The 19,557-nt window shown below is 40.8% G+C and overlaps 2 protein-coding genes across 2 annotated transcripts in view; both read left to right on the top strand.

Annotated features, from left to right (window-relative positions):
• The first annotated feature begins 3,734 nt into the window (after positions 1-3,734).
• On the top strand, positions 3,735-16,169 carry LOC126386083 (chitinase-3-like protein 1). Its single transcript, XM_050038209.1, has 11 exons — positions 3,735-3,787; positions 3,905-3,931; positions 4,024-4,228; positions 4,338-4,391; positions 6,413-6,578; positions 9,362-9,486; positions 9,612-9,714; positions 10,025-10,207; positions 12,083-12,199; positions 12,292-12,424; positions 14,538-16,169. The coding sequence occupies exons 1-11, from the start codon at positions 3,760-3,762 to the stop codon at positions 14,936-14,938; spliced, it is 1,542 nt and encodes a 513-aa protein (XP_049894166.1). The 5' UTR covers positions 3,735-3,759; the 3' UTR covers positions 14,939-16,169.
• Positions 16,170-18,375: 2,206 nt separating this feature from the next.
• The window catches only part of arfrp1 (ADP-ribosylation factor related protein 1), a 14,191-nt gene continuing 13,009 nt past the window's right edge, over positions 18,376-19,557 (top strand). The window contains exon 1 of the mRNA XM_050038214.1: positions 18,376-18,742. Within this exon, the coding sequence (XP_049894171.1) occupies positions 18,650-18,742 (93 nt within the window). The 5' untranslated portion in view covers positions 18,376-18,649. The remainder of the gene's footprint in view (positions 18,743-19,557) is intronic.

Here is a 19,557-nt window from a genome sequence, read left to right as displayed (position 1 = left end):
ATTCATGACAGGAACTATCTCAACTGTTTTTGCTTCTTCCTGTAATGCTACCCCTCAAAGATACAATACAAATTGCTGAACTGATGCATCACTAGACACAGCCCTGCAGGGATCAAACAAAGAGGACATAACCTGATATATAGCATAACAAATACAACAAAGAGGATAACATGCCATCATAAAATTAAGGTTTACTCCAGCCTACTCAGTGATAACTGTCGTGCACGTCCTTGGGGTTCAGTCCAGGATAAGGAGAATTTGGCAAGGAGACCTCAGGACCTCATTTACAGCAAAAGCAATTTAACAGACTTTGTTCAATGAACTTGCCAGAGCCCACAGATAACAATGACGTCACTGTTATTGATAAGTGTTATCACCAAAATCAATTATTGGCGTAACAAGGGTCACTGAATTACTGACCACAAGGTGCAATTTGTGCCAGCTTGAGTGTGGCACTTTTATGTGGCCTGCATCTATAGAGGACTTTGTTTCAACTGGTTCCTGCAACTTTGCAGAGAAAGAGAACATTTAAAGGAATATTACACCAAAAATGTTGTGAAAACCAAACCTTACGAAGTCAAAACATGGCTCTGCTTGCTCCTTCTCAGAGGACAGCCACTGTATTCAACCTGAAGTCACACTTTTCAGGTCAGTCTGTACTTAAACTCCATTACCTCACAATAAAAATGATGCATTTTCACAAATATAAGTGCAGACCTCAGTCTCACTGAGATGAGTGACAGTAAAGCAAGTTTCAGGTATCAGCTTATAGAATTGCACACCACACATAAAGAAATTAAAACCAATAGCTGCCAGAAACAAAAAGAAAAAATATCTTAAAATAGAGAAGCAGGGATTCAAAAATGGTCAGCAAAAATGTTTTGTTTACACAGTGGTGGACAGAGTACACAACTCCATTGATACTCTTGGTCAAATGTTACTCTAATACAAGTGAAAGTTCCTGAGTCAAACTGTTACTTGAATTATCTCACACACGTTGTTGTATATTGTTACAATACATTTACAGAACGTAATGACTCTAAAACAACCCACTGAATACACTGACGTGCTTGTACTGTAGAGCCAAATCATAATTTGTAGGCAAGATTAATTCAACCTCTATAACACAGTATTGCCAGAAATGTGAAACAACTTGAGCATTATCTCAAAAACTTCAAACATGGACTTGAGGTATGGCCATGGACAGTGTTGGGGGCAAATTTATACACATCGCTCCACTTCCACCAGTGCACCACCAGAAAAAATATCCCATGAAGGTTGTTGTGTGTTGTCATGTCACTACCTTATTTATACGGTCTAGGGTCACTACAGACTACATCATAGAGGGGTGCCAGTGGTAGGCACATCTGGGTTATGTCGTACTGTGCGTTAACATGTTTGTCTCCATTAATATAACGGCATAAATTGTATCCTGTTCTTCTTTTTCATCCTAAGGCTGTTTGAAAGTAGTGGAGATAAGAAGCTAGCCTCCACTTTGTTGATCGGCATAGGTGATGTTAGTATTTGTTGGATGTGTTTCCATTCACATCCACTCTAACTGCAGAGCAACGCTGGCACACAGCACACCAGGAACCAGCAGGTGGGTCTTCCAGCTCTGGTGTATTCATTTACGCTCATCCTAGTGACTTACTCACATGCCATTCCGTTTGTTGTGCTAACCTCAACATTTGTTTATTGCGTTTCATATCATAAGTCCACAAATATTTATCTATGTTACATAATTATCAGACTTTGATCCTCTGCCTGACCGTCACTGTGTCCAAGTATATTTGTTTGTTTTAAAAGGTCTAGGCTATTTACTTGTTCTACATCATCATGCAGTTATTAATATAAGAAGGGTATTTTAATACAAAGTGGTAACCAGTGTATGTGAATACATGAATGTGTCAGACCTGCGCAGCACTGGAGTTGAAATGGACTGTAATAAAGTGGAGCTTCTGTGCTTTGATTAGCTGCTGTGAAACATCATGACCCTCATCCATTTAAAATCAACATTAGTTCTTCTGAGCTCATTTTGGTGAAAGTAATGCAAAAGTAGTCTAATAAGTAACTTATCATTCTACACTGGGAGTAATATTGTAATAAATAACTTAATAAACACTCCCAGATTCTGACTGATCTCCTCAGGTTTACATCATCACAGAAGATTTAAATTGTGCTTTGCCATTTTTTTTATTAAGGGTATTTAGACAAAAAAACTGTGATAAAGCAGAAGTGTCATTTAGAATCCAAAGAACAGTTTTCAAATTCAAAACCATGGACACAAAATCAACAAAGTAATAGATGAAACTGTAACTCTCTCTGTGCATCCTCTACCCTGCTCATCCATCATTCAGCCTCGAGGTGAAAGCTCATCACTTCAGCATGACATGTCCTTTGTCCTGCCAGTCTGTGTCTGTCAAGCATCATACACAACAACATATCATCATTACATTATTTTAGAGGATGCAGGGACGGTGTGGCATTGAGTTTCCTGATAAAATGCTGAAGGTGAAACTAAGTGGGTCACTTTAAATTGTAGATAGAATATCAGTGTCCCAGTCCAGTCCTTCCTGTTAAGGGAGTACAACAAGTTTCATACTTAAACTAGGGATGTCAACAGTTACTGTTTATCAGTGAACCACAGAGAATGTTTTTGGCCGATTGCGCATGTCAGTCTATAGGTACATTTTGCTATTCTTCAGTTCACTGCACTGCACACAACCTGGGTCTAATGAGAGCTAGCTGGCAGTGCTGCTCATTAATAATAATAATAAACAATAATACACTGGATTTGTATAGCGCTTTTCAGGATACTCAAAGACGCTTTACAAAGAACAACAACAGCAAAAAAAAAGACAGAATAATCCTTAGGGAGGTAGAGAGGGAAATAATGCAAAAAGGGTGAGGTACACTGATTTTAGAGGTTGTAGGCAGTTTTGAAAAGGTGTGTTTTGAGGGTTTTCTTGAGGGTGGAAAGTGAGGGGGACTCTCTGATGTCCTTAGGGAGTGAGTTCCACAGGGTGGGAGCACCAATGGCAAATGGAAAAGGCCCTGTCCCCCACTTGCCGTGATTGGTCCTGGTGGGGGAGGGGTGGAGGTTTGCGACTCAAAAGTAAGTCGCTTGCTCACTGGGGCTACCTGAGAGGAGACTGGAGGGTGACCACCATGTTTCCACAGCAACATCATCCCACCACTGTGATGGTAACAAGCTCCTACTCGACCTGGGTGGTGCACAGTGCACAGTGGCCAAGGCTAATGTTAACTAACCAGTGGAGAATGGAGTGTGGGCACTGGGCACTATGTTTCTACATTTTAACAAAGCAAGCCTGCTGTCTTGTCTAAACCAGACCCCCAGGAGGTGTGCCAGGCTTTTTAAGCCATTTTTAGTAGGGGCCAAACAGTGGAATTACAACTTCTGAGTCTGTCACGTGATGTCATTTGGCCCCAAACAACTCTTTCCTGTAAACTTACATTGTGAAAAAGACATTTGTAAATCAGTGGATAAAGCCACATGATTTGATAATTTTATCCCCATTCAAGATAGTGGAGCGCTAAACCAAGTAGGTCTACTTTCAGCGTTTCAGTGTTAGGTGAAGACACTTAGTGCTTAAATACCGTACCATGTGACTCATAGTAATACGAGATGTGAGACTCTGGTGACGTTACACTGTGTATACACTTTCTACCCTTCTGTCTCTGTCCCACAGTGTAAGGTGCCACACAATGGGAGACTCCCACAGGACAGACAGCACAAAGATGAACGCAGGAATAGCGGGTATAATTGGTGAGAAATTCCAAATGTTGCTCCTATGTTTCTATAGTTTTACTGTATTGGTTTTTGCTGTATATGTGATATGCAATATATCCGACTGTAATAACATAGGAGTTTTCCTTCTTGCAGTGGGTCTTCAGCTCTTTATTCAGATTGGTAAGCAACACATTTTAAAAACAGGAATGGGAATGTTTTAATTAAATTTCAGTACTGTACTGCAAATCTTTTTTCCCCTTCTCTTGATCCAGCAGCCACAGCCAAACTGGTATGTTATTTTACCAACTGGTCGCGATACAGAACTGGTGTGGGGAAATTCCTGCCAGAAAACATAGACCCCTTCCTCTGTACCCACCTGGTTTATGCCTTCGCCATCATCAACCATGCTAATGAGATCACTGAGTATGAGTGGAATGAGAAAAGCCTCTATACATCATTCACTGAGCTCAAAAACAGGTAATAATTGGTTCATGCAAACTGTGTATACCTGCATTGTGCACTGGGATTTTAAAATGTTGTGTCAGTTCGATCATCAAACCATCATTTTTCTTGTGTACCTGAACAGAAACCCCAGGCTGAAGACTTTACTGTCTGTCAGAGAGGGGAACGATGGATCTCAGTGAGTTGATTCCCTGTTGCTAATCCTTATGGAACTCCTCCATCTACTGAGAGGATGCAAGACTGCTGCAGTGGAACTGTTTCATTTGACTGTGTTGTCAGGTGGATAGTTTGGCAATGAAGAATGACTATTTTTCAGAGCAGCATTTTGACAGATTTTAAAAATGTAAATTAAATCTTATAGGATAAATCTGGAGTCTTGCAAGTACACATTACTTGCATGAATTACATTTATTAGTAAAAGAATAACAGGTAGTAGTAGTAATATCTCTGGTAGTAGTAGTGAAATACTGGTAGTAGCTGCACAGTTGTGAATTCCCATGAGTTTCTGGAGGAGAATATTTGCTTAAAAGGATACTTCACCTGCAAAATGACCATTTACTTACCGTTTGTTCCGTTGAAATTTAAGAAAACTTCTCACATTCCTCCACAGTGAAAGGAGAATAAAAAAAGTGAACATTCTTCATGATCAAAGTCATAAGGGACCACGTTTATCAGCCGCAAAACTTTGTCCAAACATCTGTTTGCAAACTCTCACACAACTTGTATATTATAATCCAGGTCTCATATATCCAGACACAGTGTAGTGTTAATTTTTTCATTCATGAAATTTTATATCCTATATGTTAATTTTTAATTTTTTTATCTAGGCTAATCCATGTAACAGAAATTAGAATCGAGGTGACAGGTTGTATAAAAATTTAATTTAGACATTTTTTTCTACAACTACAAACAATTTCTACACACTTACAAGCTTGCATCTCTCCAGCAGTTTTTGACAGGTTTAAGAGCTGCTAACAGCCACCGCTGCAACTGACCGATCAGACACACACACCTGCTTATTTACTGCTGGATTAGAGCTCACAACTTGTAACAATGGCTAACGCTGCTCCGGTGTGAGTGTTTTTGCGGGCTAGCAGAACATCCTGGTGCAGACTATTTTCTAGAGTAAACCAGCCTGTTGCTAATGTGGCATTTGAAGATAATTGCACGCATGGACGTTCTCAGTTTTCAGTGTCCGATAGTCCACTACTAACATTTTCGTCATGTCTCGTCAAAGAAAATAAAACATAGATTTCATCTTAGTTTTTATTATCAAGATCTATTTTTAGCTCGTCATCGTCATGTTTTCATCATTGAAAAAAAGGTTGTTAATGAAAATGTTTGTCATCGTTTTTGTCAGTGAAATACCACTGGCTTGGTACTTCCCAAACACATGAATTTTCACTAAAATGTTACAGTATAAAATGCTTCTGCCTTGAGCTTGCCTGAGCACACGCACGCATATGAGCTCTGCTTGAGCAGAGGCACATGATTGAGCTGTGCACGAGACTGTTTGCACTGACGTCTTTTAAATCGTAAAAAATGCAAGTGTTCAGGAAGTGTACAATTGGATGAATGAGACTCTGTTCACCGGAGAGGCATGTGCAAAAAACAAAGTTTTCTTTATGAGTTCAAGGTAGCACCCAGTGAGTAATTAATGTACAAATGATCATTTTGCAGGTGAAGTGTTCCTTTAAAGTGACTGGTTCACTCTCTCTCATAGCATCGTTGTTGCAGGAAGCTGTTCTCAAAGAAAAAGCTGTAAAAACCCAATGTACACAACCTGCTCAGGAACAAGCAGCAGACAAATACAGCTGATGACCAGCTTGTGAACAAAGAGACAAATATTTTCCTCAGGAGCTGGTGGAGATCAAAAACAGAGCTAACAGAGAGTGAATATTGGATTTACAATGATCAGGTGGACGCAGATGTGACTGCAAATGACTGATTATGTAGCCCTGTAACTGCTGGATGTGTAATGCAATTGTTTGCTTACAAGTTCACCATATCAACTTAAAAGCTGCTGAGATGTTTGTGTAGTGTTCACTACTTGTTTGTGTTGCCCCCAGTTGGCCAAAATAAGCCAATGTTTCCAAATGTTGGAATGTTTCCAATCCAAATGTTTCAGTTTTCAGTATACTTCACCTCATCATGGTGTCAAACTGCCTCTTTAGATATCAACATCTACATCTGCTGCAGGTTTTCCACCATGATGTCCACTCAAGCCAACCGTCAGACATTCATCCAGTCTACTATCAAATTCCTGAGGACTCATGGATTTAATGGTCTGGATCTGGACTGGGAGTACCCTGGATCTGATGAACGTCCTCCAGAGGACATACACAGGTTCACTCTGCTCTGCAAGGTACTGGCTGAAGACTGGACACTTTTTCCTCTGAAATCTATGTGTTCAATTCCTGTTCAGCTTGAAGGTTTTTTTGTGTCTTGTCAAAAATGTGGCTTATTTTTGTGGCTTCAATGTAATTATCACTCTAAAAGTTAAAAAACAAACAAACAAACAAAAAAAAAACCTCAACATTTGTTAGCCCCAATTTGTGCATTCTCACACTTCTGCATTGATGGATACATTTGATTCACAGGAATGCTGTTTTCCTCAAAAAAGAAATAGAAATACAATTTTTAAGGGGACTGTTTAAAAAAACATAGCATGTGTTGATTCTTTTTGAAGTCTTTTTATATTGTCAATAGTCAGTGTTGGGCAAGCTACTTGGAAAATGTAGTGAGCTATGCCATAAAATAGTCTACAACAAAATAAAGCTTCACTACACTGAAGCTATCCCTGGAGAAATGTAGCACGCTACGAGAAAATGGCAAAAGTAGCTTGCTACTTGCAAAGCTACATTGATTTTTTTTTTTTTAACTTTATGTCAAATCAGCGTTATCTCAGTGATCAGAAAAACTGTCAGCCAAACAAATGGGCAGGCAAGAAAATGTTCAGTTGGTCTGTTTATAACAGACTTAAGTTAAAACTTTCTCTTTTTTTTTTTAAATGTTTTTGAAGACTTTGTGACATTTGTACATATCCTCCAAAAACATCTTATTATCAGTCAGCCTATTGCTCTCTCTCTCTCTTTCTCTCTCCTCTTCCTACTTAATGCATTTCCCTGTCTTGGCCTCTCTCAGTGGGCTATCTGACTATGTCAGTATTTCAAAAACAGAATTCCAATATATATGTTTCACTCAATAAAACCATAATAGATAAAAAACAGTAATATAAACAAAAAAAAAACCAACCTCATGAAAACTTTTCTTTTTTAGGGACATTAGAACATGCACATGTCCTGCAAATAACACGTGACATCAGTATGTCACTTTCTTTCTCCTCTCTTCCTTCTTAATACTGTTCTCTGTCTCTCTGTCTCTTTTCTTGGCCCTTGTTGTGTCTGTTTCTCTAGTGTCCACTGCCGGTATTTTCAGGCTGAATGGCGATATACGATATATATCCTGGTATTTTCTATGAAGTGGGCAACAGGTTCAGTTGCAAGCTGATCCACGGCTCAAGTCCCCTGTTATTTTTCTGCATGTGTTTTTCCACAGCAGGGCAGGTAAAAATAGTTTTCCTGTTGGAGATGAGCTTTTTGCAGAGGTGCAGTAAGAGCCAGCTCTTCATCTAATATCTCACTGTGGCTGTTTCTGATTTTACTTTTCCTCCCTGCCGTAATATTACACTTGTCTTAATTGAAGAAAAGCCGCTAAAAAGGTTCTGCTACTTCGGTAATAAACATATTTTAGCCTAACTCATACAGAATCTTAAAAATAAAAGTCCCCTGTTATTTTGTGATGTAAAAACTTCTATTCTGAAGCAGCAAAATAAGGAAATGTTGAGTTTTCGAGCAGCAACTTCACACAACTTCTAATACAGCGGATTGCGAAAATAAAGGGTGAAATAAAGCAGATATCTAAAGTAAAACTGCAAATCCGCTTAAAGGGATAGTGCACCCAAAAATGAAAATTCAGACATTATCTACTCACCCATATGCCGATGGAGGCTCAGGTGAAGTTTTAGAGTCCTCACAACACTTGCAGAGATCCCAGGGGAGAGGGGGTAGCAACACAACTCCACCTAATGGAGGCTTATGGCGCCCCAGATTCAAACGTCCAAAAACACATCATTGAAACCACAAAATATCTCCATACTGCTCTGTCCGTAGTGATCCAAGTGTCCTGAAGCCCCGACATAAAAAGTTGTTTGGAAAAACATCATCTGAACTCTGTTTTAACCTCATTGTAGCCTGCAGCTCTAACTGCTCACGTGTGCGCGCTTGGGCGAGACCCTGAGACATGGGCACCACGTTCATGTGTGTTCACGTGCTTCCGCTGGTCTTGCGCGCGAGCGCGCACACATGAATGGGTTACACCATGGTTAAGTTACCTAACCAATGTTCTCGTCGTGGTAGCAACTTGTCAATGGATGGCACCAACCTGTCAGTCAAAGCAGCCATGTCATTAGCAACATTATAAAAGGTAAATGGTGAGTCATATAAAAATTCCCCCCTGTAGTCCTGAACAGGGAAATTAACTCAAGAGACTAAAACCGTTTTTTGCACCAGGCCATAAACATGTTTATTTCTGCTGTTACGTGGAGGTTGTGTGGATTGACTCACTTTTGGCCTGAGGCAGCCTCAAGTGGACATTAGAGAAACTGCAGTTTTAGGCACTTGTGTGTTGGTTGCCACTTGTTTGTGGTCATTTCAGTGAAGTATGAGGATCAACTTGAAGAAGCCTGACACTTTCTGAGTTACATAATTAATCAGTGAGCACTGTCTCTAATTATTTTGGACACACACACACACACGCACGCAGGCACGCACACGCACACACACACACACACACACACACACACAAACAGACACACAGATTATTGTTGTATGTTAATGCAGTGCAGACATTTCAATCACTTAAAACTGATTGCCACACATTTACATCACATATGATGTTCAGTGTGATGGGTTATCTTACAAGTTTTAAGTTTCACTGGACTGAACTGGATAGGTCTACCAATAGCTGTCTGGAAGATGGGGAAAAAATCAGAAGTGGTTAGTTCTGTAAAACAAAATGTGATTTGCTGTTCTGAAGTACATTTCACACCATTGACTGAAGCGTAAATACATTTCCATTGATTTCCAGGAGATTTCAGAGGCCTATGAAGCTGAGAGTAAAGGAAGCAGTAACACACAGCTGTTCCTCTCTGCAGCCATGGCAGCACAAACAGATGCTACTGATACACGATACGAGCTCTCTGTGATGTCAGAGTAAGACTTAGATTTATGTCAGCTCCATTTTGAATACTTTTGACACCACATGATCAAATTATGCTTAAATTCAACCTATTTCTGTGTTTATGTGTGTGTGATTGTGTGTCTTTGTTTATGTTTAGGTACCTTGACTTTATCAGTGTTAAGACTTTCGACGCCAATGGTGGTCAAGATAAAGTGACAGCCCACCACAGTTCACTCTACTCTGAAAACAATGCTAACGCGGTAAGTACCCAGTTTTATTAAGAAGCTATCGGTCATGTACAGGGCCAGTGAAAGGTTTGATATCATCATTTATAGAATTATTTATTGATTGAAATGTATCAACCTGAAATGTTGATGTGAATCCCTGTGTGTATCCCTCTGGCTAGCTAATGCCTACCACTCTGCACTGCACTCATATGGTGGTCACAGCTGATATCAGGACAGGGTAGCGAATAGAATATTGTATAGCGCCCCTTTAACAACTACAACCCAAGGAAGCTAAATTGTTTAATAGACATTTCTCACTACTCCTCCCTTTCTCTCCTGTCAGGATTATGTTGTGCAGTTCTTGATGAAGCAAGGAGCCCCAGCAGGAAAGTTATTGCTGGGTTTTCCTACTCATGCTCATTCCTTCACACTTTCCACCACAGCAACAGGCCTGGGAGCCCCAGTCAGTGGCCCTGCCAATCCGGGGCCCTTCACCCAGCAGATTGGCCTCTGGTCATACTATGAGGTAACAAGAAGACGTTTGAATAGACTACATTTAGCACAGAAGTCTACATAATCACACATAGTAACAATGCAAACTTTGACCATGTAGCAGATGTTCTGCTATTACTGCTATCGCTAACCCTAGCATGACCACTGATACAACTACAACTTCTATATCTACTACTATCTGCTACCTACTACCCGATCCTACTGCCACTATACTGAGCTATTTCACAGTGTGTCTGGTTGCAGTATATGGAATGTGGGTTTGCCATAGGACTGAGAGTTTTTAGCAGTTTGCAGTGAATTTTAACTGCTAACAGACCTTTTTAAATCAGAAAAACTGATTCAGTCACTCCGTTTTGCTCAAACAAGATGTAGTGAAATGAGCTTACAGGGAGCCTGAAATACAAATTTTAAAATGGCGATTAATCATGAGGAAGAGATGTATGTTTGGAGGGTATGTTATGTCAATCTGAAAATAAAGAAAATAATAGGTTCCCTTTAATCTCTGGACAGCCAGAGCCTCTTTACATAAAGCATACAAGCAAGTGTGGTCTCTGAGGCCTCTCAGAATACAAAACCATGACAGTACACCAGTCATACATTCCTTTATGTCTAATACATTTCTACCACAGTATGTTTGTCATGGTGAGTGCTGCCTGCTGGTTCCAGTTCAGATCAGACTTCCTTTATATTGCCCAAACTTGGATTGTATGGCTTCACTTAATGGGCTGGTGCAAACAGCAGAGGTGGGGAAACTCGAGTAACATGACTTGACTCTAGTCAGACAAGTTGCCAATTTGATTAGCACTGATAAAAGACTCAACTTTAGTTTCACTTTGTATTCATGACTTGAGACTTGACTTCGACTTGAGACAGATGACTCGACTGCATTTTTCTAAATATTGAGAAGTTACATATTGTTTTTGAAACATGTTTTAATGTGGGCAAACCTGGTAACCTACTGGGCCGCAGCAGAGGCCAATGCACAAGGCAGCTATCATGGGGAATAATAATGAAATCTGGATTTGGGGATTACTTTGTTGATGACGGGAGTAAGAAGAAAACATCAGTAGGCCTAAGGTCTGCAGCTAAAAAAAATCACTGACATGACCACTACAACATTCAACTTCATCCATCAATGCAAAACCCACAAAGAAAGGTATGTGAGTGTGTCTTTTCCCTAATTTATTAGCTTATTGGCTTTCTAGCTAACGTTTGACCAGATCGACAGAATTTTATATGACTTGACTTGTCTTGCTTGATTCTCATCACAGTAACTTGGGACATGCTTGAGACTGACTGAAGATTTGCCAAACAGTAACACAAATCCAGTCCTTCATCCCTTTATTCAGAAAGCTGTCAGTGATGTCATTTAAGGAGACATGCATATTTCTCTGCAGTCTGTCATGCTGACATATTTTCCACTGCTTGCTTTCATTAACTTGTAGACTTTTTTTCCCCACAAAAAGGATGAGAAAAGAGAAAATGCATCAGGCATGACAAATGAACAACTGTGCCTTTTCTTAAAACACAGGAGCATGATTGGACTCTTTGAGGGTTCTAAAAATACAGTATAAATGTAAAGTTTCAAGTTTTGATCATTCAAAGAAAATTCTGTAATCAGTTTTTGAGTTATTTATTATGCGCATGTTCTCATGGGCAAGAGGGTGCCATATCACCTGCAGTTCAAACTGTGTCCCCGGTGCAACTATTATTAACATCACTAATGCTGCTGTGCTGCAGCTGTTCTAGTATTAGTGATACCATTACTACAGCCTCTACCACTACTACCACAAGTGCTGCTAGTACCACTCCAGCCTCATCAGCATGAACACAACACCTTTTTTCTAACTGTGACAAACACCACTCTGCTCGGATGTTTCTTTACCAGACGTGCTCCTTCCTGAGAGGCACCTCAGTGCACTGGATTGATGGTCAGAAAGTTCCCTACGCTGTCAAAGGCAGTCAGTGGGTCGGCTTTGATAACCAGAGGAGCTATGATGCCAAGGTTCAGTACATGACTGTTGTGGAAAAACGCAGATATTTCAACAAGTCTCTCTACATGTGAGTTTTATTGTGTAACGTCTGACTATCTCACAGGTGGACTATCTGAAGAGCAAGCAAATGGGAGGAGCTGCTGTGTGGACTCTGGATATGGATGACTTTTCTGGACAGTTCTGTGAACAGGGCAAATATCCACTGATATCACAATTAAAACATAAACTCAGTGAAGGTGAGGCTATGGCACTTTACATTTTCTTTACTCGTTATAATTCGTTATAATTCAGTTCTATGACATGCAGACATTTGGAGGGATCGTGGCTCACAGGTCCAGGTTTTTATTTCTCTCTTGTCCCATTAATCACCGTGTTACTCTACTTTATATTATGACCATAAGACTGGAAACCACTGTTTTAAAGGATCCTGTAGCATCCTACAAAAGCTATCTGCTTTGGCCAGCTGACAAAAGAGGGCTCCTTCTCACACCACTAGAAATAATCATCATCTCATCTAGAATCACTGATTACTTTAAGGTTCTGTATGCAACATTCAGAGCATTATTATAGCAGCAAACCACTGTTTGCTATGTAAAGATATAGTGGAGCGATGGAGTCCTGAGCTGAGAATGAAGTCACGCTGTGTGTGTTGTAATTCAAGTTTCTCTGTTCTTTGCCTTTGTTCATGACGTGGGCGCAGACAATTCTAGTTGCCTCTCTGTCAGCTCTGCTAAATTTGTGCTAAATGTAGGCTCTTATGTCTATTTTGCAAGTCTGGCGGTGCTTTTTGTGGTTGGCTTTGGATGATGGTGACGTGTGGCTGAGAGTCACTCATCAGGATGAGAAATACTGTTGAAAAGATGTACAGCTATGGGTAGCCCTGCACTAAAATAATCAACTTCTCCTACATATTAATGAGAGACTGATATTTATGGAAGGAGGGAAAGATGTCTGCTGGCTGTGATTGGTTTTTCCTTGTCACATGACATGACATGCGATGCGTGCTGCTGCGACACAAAAGTTTACCTCTGTTCATCTCAGGGTGCAGCTGTCACACCCTGAAAATAGGCGCTTGGGAACGCATGAGTGCCACGACAGCATCGCTCTGGCATTTGACCATGTCTGCTGCACGTCTACATTGCTGTTGCTCTCCCTGCCTTTGGCTTTCCATGTAGGTGCATGGAAGGGCAGGGAGGTTTGCTCTCTCTGCCTCAGGCTTTCCTCATTTTTGCACGTGGAGGGTGGAGAGGTGTGCTCTCTCCACCTTATGCTTTCCACATAGGCGTGTGGAAGAGGCTTTCTGTATAGGCCCAAGGAAAGGCAGAGAGGTCCCAGAACAGAGCCATACCGCCAAATGTAAAACTGCAAATGGAAATAAAGTTTCCTTTGACTCAAGTGCTCCTGACTGAAATCTGCTTCATTATAACTCACAGCATCCACAGACAAAGCACTTGTCTTTATCTGGACACGTTTTCCTTACAAATAGGCTACAACATGCTAATGTTATTAGCACAAGCCTATGGCATTTTACATTGTATAAATTAGCCTAGCGGCTACCAAAGTTTTCCTCTACTCATATGAAGCCAGGAACAAGAGCAACATTTAATAAAGGTAACGTCACAAAACAGCTCACAAGTTTCACTGTCAAAACAACTTATACTATATACACATTTTCCAAAGAAATACAACATGCTAATGGTATTAGCACACATTACATTGTATAAAGTAGCCTAGCACATAGCGACTATTTCCTCTAGGTTACTCATATGAAGCTCGGATAAGACCTAAAATGCTATTTTGTGGAGGTTTTATTGTCTTTACAATTTATTATTTCTTATCTGTGAAGTAAAAGTAAATAAAAGCTTCATTTCCACCAAGGGAAATGGTTTTCAGCTTACAATAGCGAGAGGTCTGCATCGTCGTGATGTGTAGTTACATCTCCAAATCTCGCTTAAATCTAACCGTGCTACAACCATGTAATTTAACATGTTATGTGCCACCACCACACAATGGGCTGTTAAGAGGTTGTCATCATTTTTACCATGAGATCAAGTCAAGTCCATAGTGTGAACTAAGCTCTAAAACACTGAATCCTACATTTCCCATAATGCACAAAACTATTATTTTCTCAGTCACAGCTCCTCCAGAGCCACAGACATAGAGATCACTCAGCTGTTTTCACAAGCTGACACAGTACAGCTCATGATGTGTAAATTGAAACTTTTTTGTGTAAAATTGGTGGGATTCCCCCTCAAAAATACCCTTTTTTTGTTGGTAAACAAATTTAAATTATTGAAAAATTAAATTATAATTTAAATCACACTGTTTTTCTATTGGGTTTTTTCCTAGACTGGACAACACAAGAAACAACTCCTGCAGTGCTTCACCCCACAGACTCCTCCTCTCCATCTGAGGGCACACAGCCCACACAGGACCCAGTCATCACAGCCAAACTGGACACCAGCTGCTTTCATAACATCACCGTTGTGTATCCTGTCAGCAGCTTCTGCACACGCAGAGCTGATGGATTGTATGTAAGATCAGACAATCCAAAGACATTCTACAGATGTGTGCTGAGGAAGACATATGTCACAAAGTGCCACACCCTGGGAACAGAACACAGCAGTGGAGTGACAATAATCCCATCACAGACTTTAGTTCTAGTTAGCTTCGTAACAGCCACTCAGCTACTTTTGTTTAGTGTGTGGACTCCAGGGGATTTTGCTTTGTATAGCCTTAGTGTACTGTAAATAAAGCTCCTGGTTTGCTATGAAAAAAAAACTTTTAAAGCTGGCAAACAGAACCAAATACTTCTTTGACTTTGCATAAGTCAAAGAAGTATTTTTATACAACCCAGAGTTCAGACACATGTACACAGTAGCTGTCATGAATTGTCATGAGATTATCACCGAGAGCTGTGATTCATGTAGGCCAGGGATACTACTTGCTTTGCCTGGGGCCACCTCTGCAAAATGACAGGAGGCCAGGGGGCAGTCACAGCAACCCGCATAGGTCAGGCTTAGGCAGGGGCATTTCTAATATTTGAGGTCATTCAGGGTTTAGCCCGAACCTCTGTGGGAGGGTCCAGGGGGCTGATAAGCTAGCTCTATTTTGATGGTTTTTATGCACTCTGGTACCTTATTTATATTTACAGTACAAGTTTGATTGTAAATCAGAAAATGGTTGGGAGGGGCCACCTGGCACCCTGGGCCCTAAGTTGAGTATCCCTGCTGTAAGCTATGTAATGACTAATTTATATAATCATCAACTTACTGTATTTATTTGATTAGGGCTACTTCATCTGTAACTTTGGGGGAACATTTGAGGCTTTATAAAGAGTTGCAAGCGGTGATGAGTCTGACCAGTAGAAAGACTTGATTTAGCTTTAACTTTGACTTTACTGCTGCTCTGTTGTCATGACAGTAACACCTCTAAATCATCATTGTAAAAATCCTTCAAGTCTGTTTGCTGCAGAAAATGCATTGGAGGGTTTTTGTGAAAACAAATATCTCTGCTTCATGTTTTTTGTGCACTCACAGCAATATAATCAAACTGGTTTTCAGAAGCATAATGGTACAGTTAATATAATGCAGAGTAAACACAGTAATGCTCTGTTCAGACTGCCTGGAAAAACGAAGAAAAGTAAATAATAAAATGGAATTAAAGTAAATAAAATGGTGGTTGGTTATGGAGGGTGAGGATGTAGTTTTCCTCTTGGTCAGGAGCTGAATCAGTTACACTTGCTGTGAGAGATACAAGAAGAAAAGGGTTGTAGGATACACCAGTTCAGAGAGTGGCATGTAACAGGCCTTACCTAAAAAGGTCACCCAGGGGTGCCATAAAAATGATATGCAGAAAGGGATTAACCACCACAATGTCTATTTCAGGCTCATGCATGTACATGTAATAAACACAAAAAAATGTGAAATACCAAAACACCGAAATATGTTTTAAAGGACAGCATGAGAGATCATCATCACAAATGCGTCACAAAATTATTAATCTGAACCTCACGGCTAGTATCTGCTCCGCAAATCAATACATTAAGGTGAAAGATACAAGTGTTCAAAATGCATCAGCTTTTGGTGTCACCAAGTGACGAGGGTTGGAACAGTGTGTCTGTGTACTCGGTTCTCTGCTACCAGTGAGGAAGGTTCAGCGGAGAAGCTTCATTGCCCTCCTGTGGTGAAAACAGTAAAGTCCATCCAGCTCTATCGGTCGACCTCTCAAGAGCATTCTATGAATTCGATAAACAGCACTACAGTAAGTAGTTTTGATTTTAGGGTGAATTGTCCCAAAAGGGCTAATGTTCAGGAGAACTTCCTGCCATAATTAGAATACAACAATAAAATCACATGTCCATACTTGGCATTGGCCTTCCTGGATCCAGGGAAGGACTGTAGATGAATGTGAGCCAGGGAAATGTGCATATTTCTCTCCAGCTATCTTTAAGGACAGATAGAGGATGCATAGACAGAATTACACCGAGATCCAGAGCAACAACACTGAAGGTGGGATGACATCTTTTAATAAAAGTAATTTATTTACAATGCACAGAAATTCACATTTTACAAACACTGAACAAGATGGGAGTACAAAATATTTAGCTACTATAAATGCACAGAAAACACTGCTCAAATACTGGCCTTTCCATAAGCAAGAACTCAATGTGCTCCACAAATAATGAAGGGAAAATGCATAGTATACAATACATGCTGCTTATTCTGCCCCTTCCTTACACATAAAGCACTGCATACAGGGATGAGGTCCAAAGGCTGGTGGGGTGGTGTGCAGACAACAATTTGGTTCTCAATACCTCAAAAACCAAGGAACTAATCGTTGACTGCAGCCCATCTGCATAAATGGGGAGGGTGTTGAGAGGGTGCCCAGCTTCAAGTTCCTGGGTGTGCACATGGACGCAGACCTCCAATGGAGCACTAACACCTCGGCGGTCATGAAGAAGGCCCAGCAGCGTCTCCATTTCCTGAGGATCCTCAGGAGGATCAACCTGAGGAGGAACCTGCTGACCGTCTTCTGCCACTGCTCCATTGAGAGTGTGCTGACATACTGCATCTCTGTGTGGTTCTTCAGCTGCACCATGGCGCACAAGATGGCAATACAAAGGGTCATCCACACCACCCAGAAAATCACTGGCCACCCTCTACCCTTCCTGAGGGACCTCTACAGTACCCGTTGTCTCAAGAGGGCACGTAGCATCCTGAGAGCCTGCACGCGCCCAGGACACCGGGTGTTTGCTGCCCTCTGGCAGGAGATTCAGGGCGCTGAAGTCACAGACAAATAGATTCAGGGATAGCTTTTATAACAGGGCAATGGCACTAATCAATACAAACCTCATCTGATTAGCTGCCTTTTTTTCTTCAAAAATGGGTCATGTGCAATGAACAATATATTTATCACCAACAATAATCCATTTATCCCTTGCACTTTAGATCACACTTAAGTGTATATTCTGTATATTTTGTATATATTGTATTGTATATATTGCTACTCTTAATATATTTTATTTCATCTTGTTTTTTATATGCCTTCTTTTGCACCAAAGTGGACAGTATCCCAATTTCGTTGTGCTGTGGTACACAAGTATGACTGTACAATGACAATAAAGATTTATCTTACCTTCTTTAACTTTTAATGTTGGGAGCCCAAAGAGTCTGTTTAATAATTTCACTCGTGTACTCCAACGACTGCCTCAAAGTTTGACCTCTTGAACTGTGATGATGATGTGGAACTGCAACCAGGAGTCTGACCCTGAGGAGATAAAAGATTCATCCTATAGTCATGATATGAAAATACATTTGGTGACATTTGACCTGTGGAGGGTTTATGTACTGACAAGTGCCATTCAGGTTGGTTTCAGTTATTTTTGGTGGGTTTTGCTGGTAATGGTATCCAGTTGGCTGACTCATATTCTTTTTCCATTTCCATCTTTGCCAGCTTGTAAGGAAAGCAATCGAAGCCTCTAGCTGATATTAACGACGACGAGAAAAAAATAAAATAATTTCTATTTTAGGGTGTATTTTCCTTTAACGTCATTACGCCACATGAAGCGCACAGAAAACGCAAAATGCTTTCTGGGAAATGGCGTTATATTTGAACGTACAGCATGTTAACAAAAGGGTCTAACGAAACACAGTCTACTCCATTACCCACAATTCCTACAGTCGTACTTCCTGGTTAGATTACACGTAGCGTCATCGCTGTGTTATAGAACTCCAGAGTAGGAAAATAGCTACAAACGACGACTTTTACTGACTTATTGTTTGTGTCTACGGTTGTTTGTCACTCGTGTTTATAGACTTGTTCATTAACTTTGATCATAATGAAGCCACAGAGGCACGTATCGCTGTGTTTGGCCTCATATGTAGGCTAAGCTAAGATATCAAGCTAATATTGTCAAGACTAGTTAGCAAGTACTTGTGTTGTTTACATGTTTTTTCAAGATGTATACTTTATTATCTGGATTATATAAGTACATGTTCCAAAAGGACGAATACTGTATTTTGATCCTGGGTCTGGACAACGCTGGAAAAACGGTGAGTAAAGTTATAATATAAATTTATCACAGCTGGGTTGTCGCTAACTCGTCTCGTCCACACAGAGTATGTCCACTGTGTTATTTTATGTTGTGCTGATTCTTATAGAATTAAAATATAAAGGGATGTGCTGTGTTTTGACGACTTTGGTTACTTTACCGTCAATGCTCTCCTAAACTTTACAGTGGAATGTAGGGCTGCACGACAGACAGACAGACAGATTGATAGATAGACAGGCAAGCCAAAACATTAAAACCAGTGAAAGATGAGGTGCACGACACTGATCATCTTGTTACAATGGCTCTGTTGGGAAACCTTCGGCCGGTACCCCAGAGGTACCCCTGATTCATGTTGGGGCTTACTAGGATCAGACATGGCTCTAATCTCTTGAGGTATGGACTCAGAACCTCTGGGGGATGTCCTGAGGTGTCTGTTACCCAGGTACTGGCGTGTCCCATGGATTCTGGATCAGATTGGGATCCAGGGAATTTGGAGGCCAGGTAGACACCTTGAGGGCTTTATCACGCTCCTTGGGTCATTCCTGAGCAGTTTCTGCAGTGTGGGATGCTGCATTAGGTTCGTTCGAGATGAGCCAGTTCTGCGCAGATTCGATCACTGGCGATTGGCGCACAATGCATGCCGGTTAGTTTTGTGTCCGACTTCATCCCAACTTGCTCTGACGTATTACAAAAGTGGACGGTGATAAAGCCGCGAGAGCGAGGCGGCCGCAGTTTTTAGAGCCAGGCGCTGCAGTTGCTCTCCACCGACTGCACCGCCTGGCTCTCACCTGATCTAACAGCTGATTGGTTCAGATG

This window comes from Epinephelus moara, chromosome 24, assembly GCF_006386435.1.
Source record: "Epinephelus moara isolate mb chromosome 24, YSFRI_EMoa_1.0, whole genome shotgun sequence".
NCBI lineage: Eukaryota > Metazoa > Chordata > Actinopteri > Perciformes > Serranidae > Epinephelus > Epinephelus moara.
This window is presented reverse-complemented; position numbering and strand designations above follow the sequence as displayed.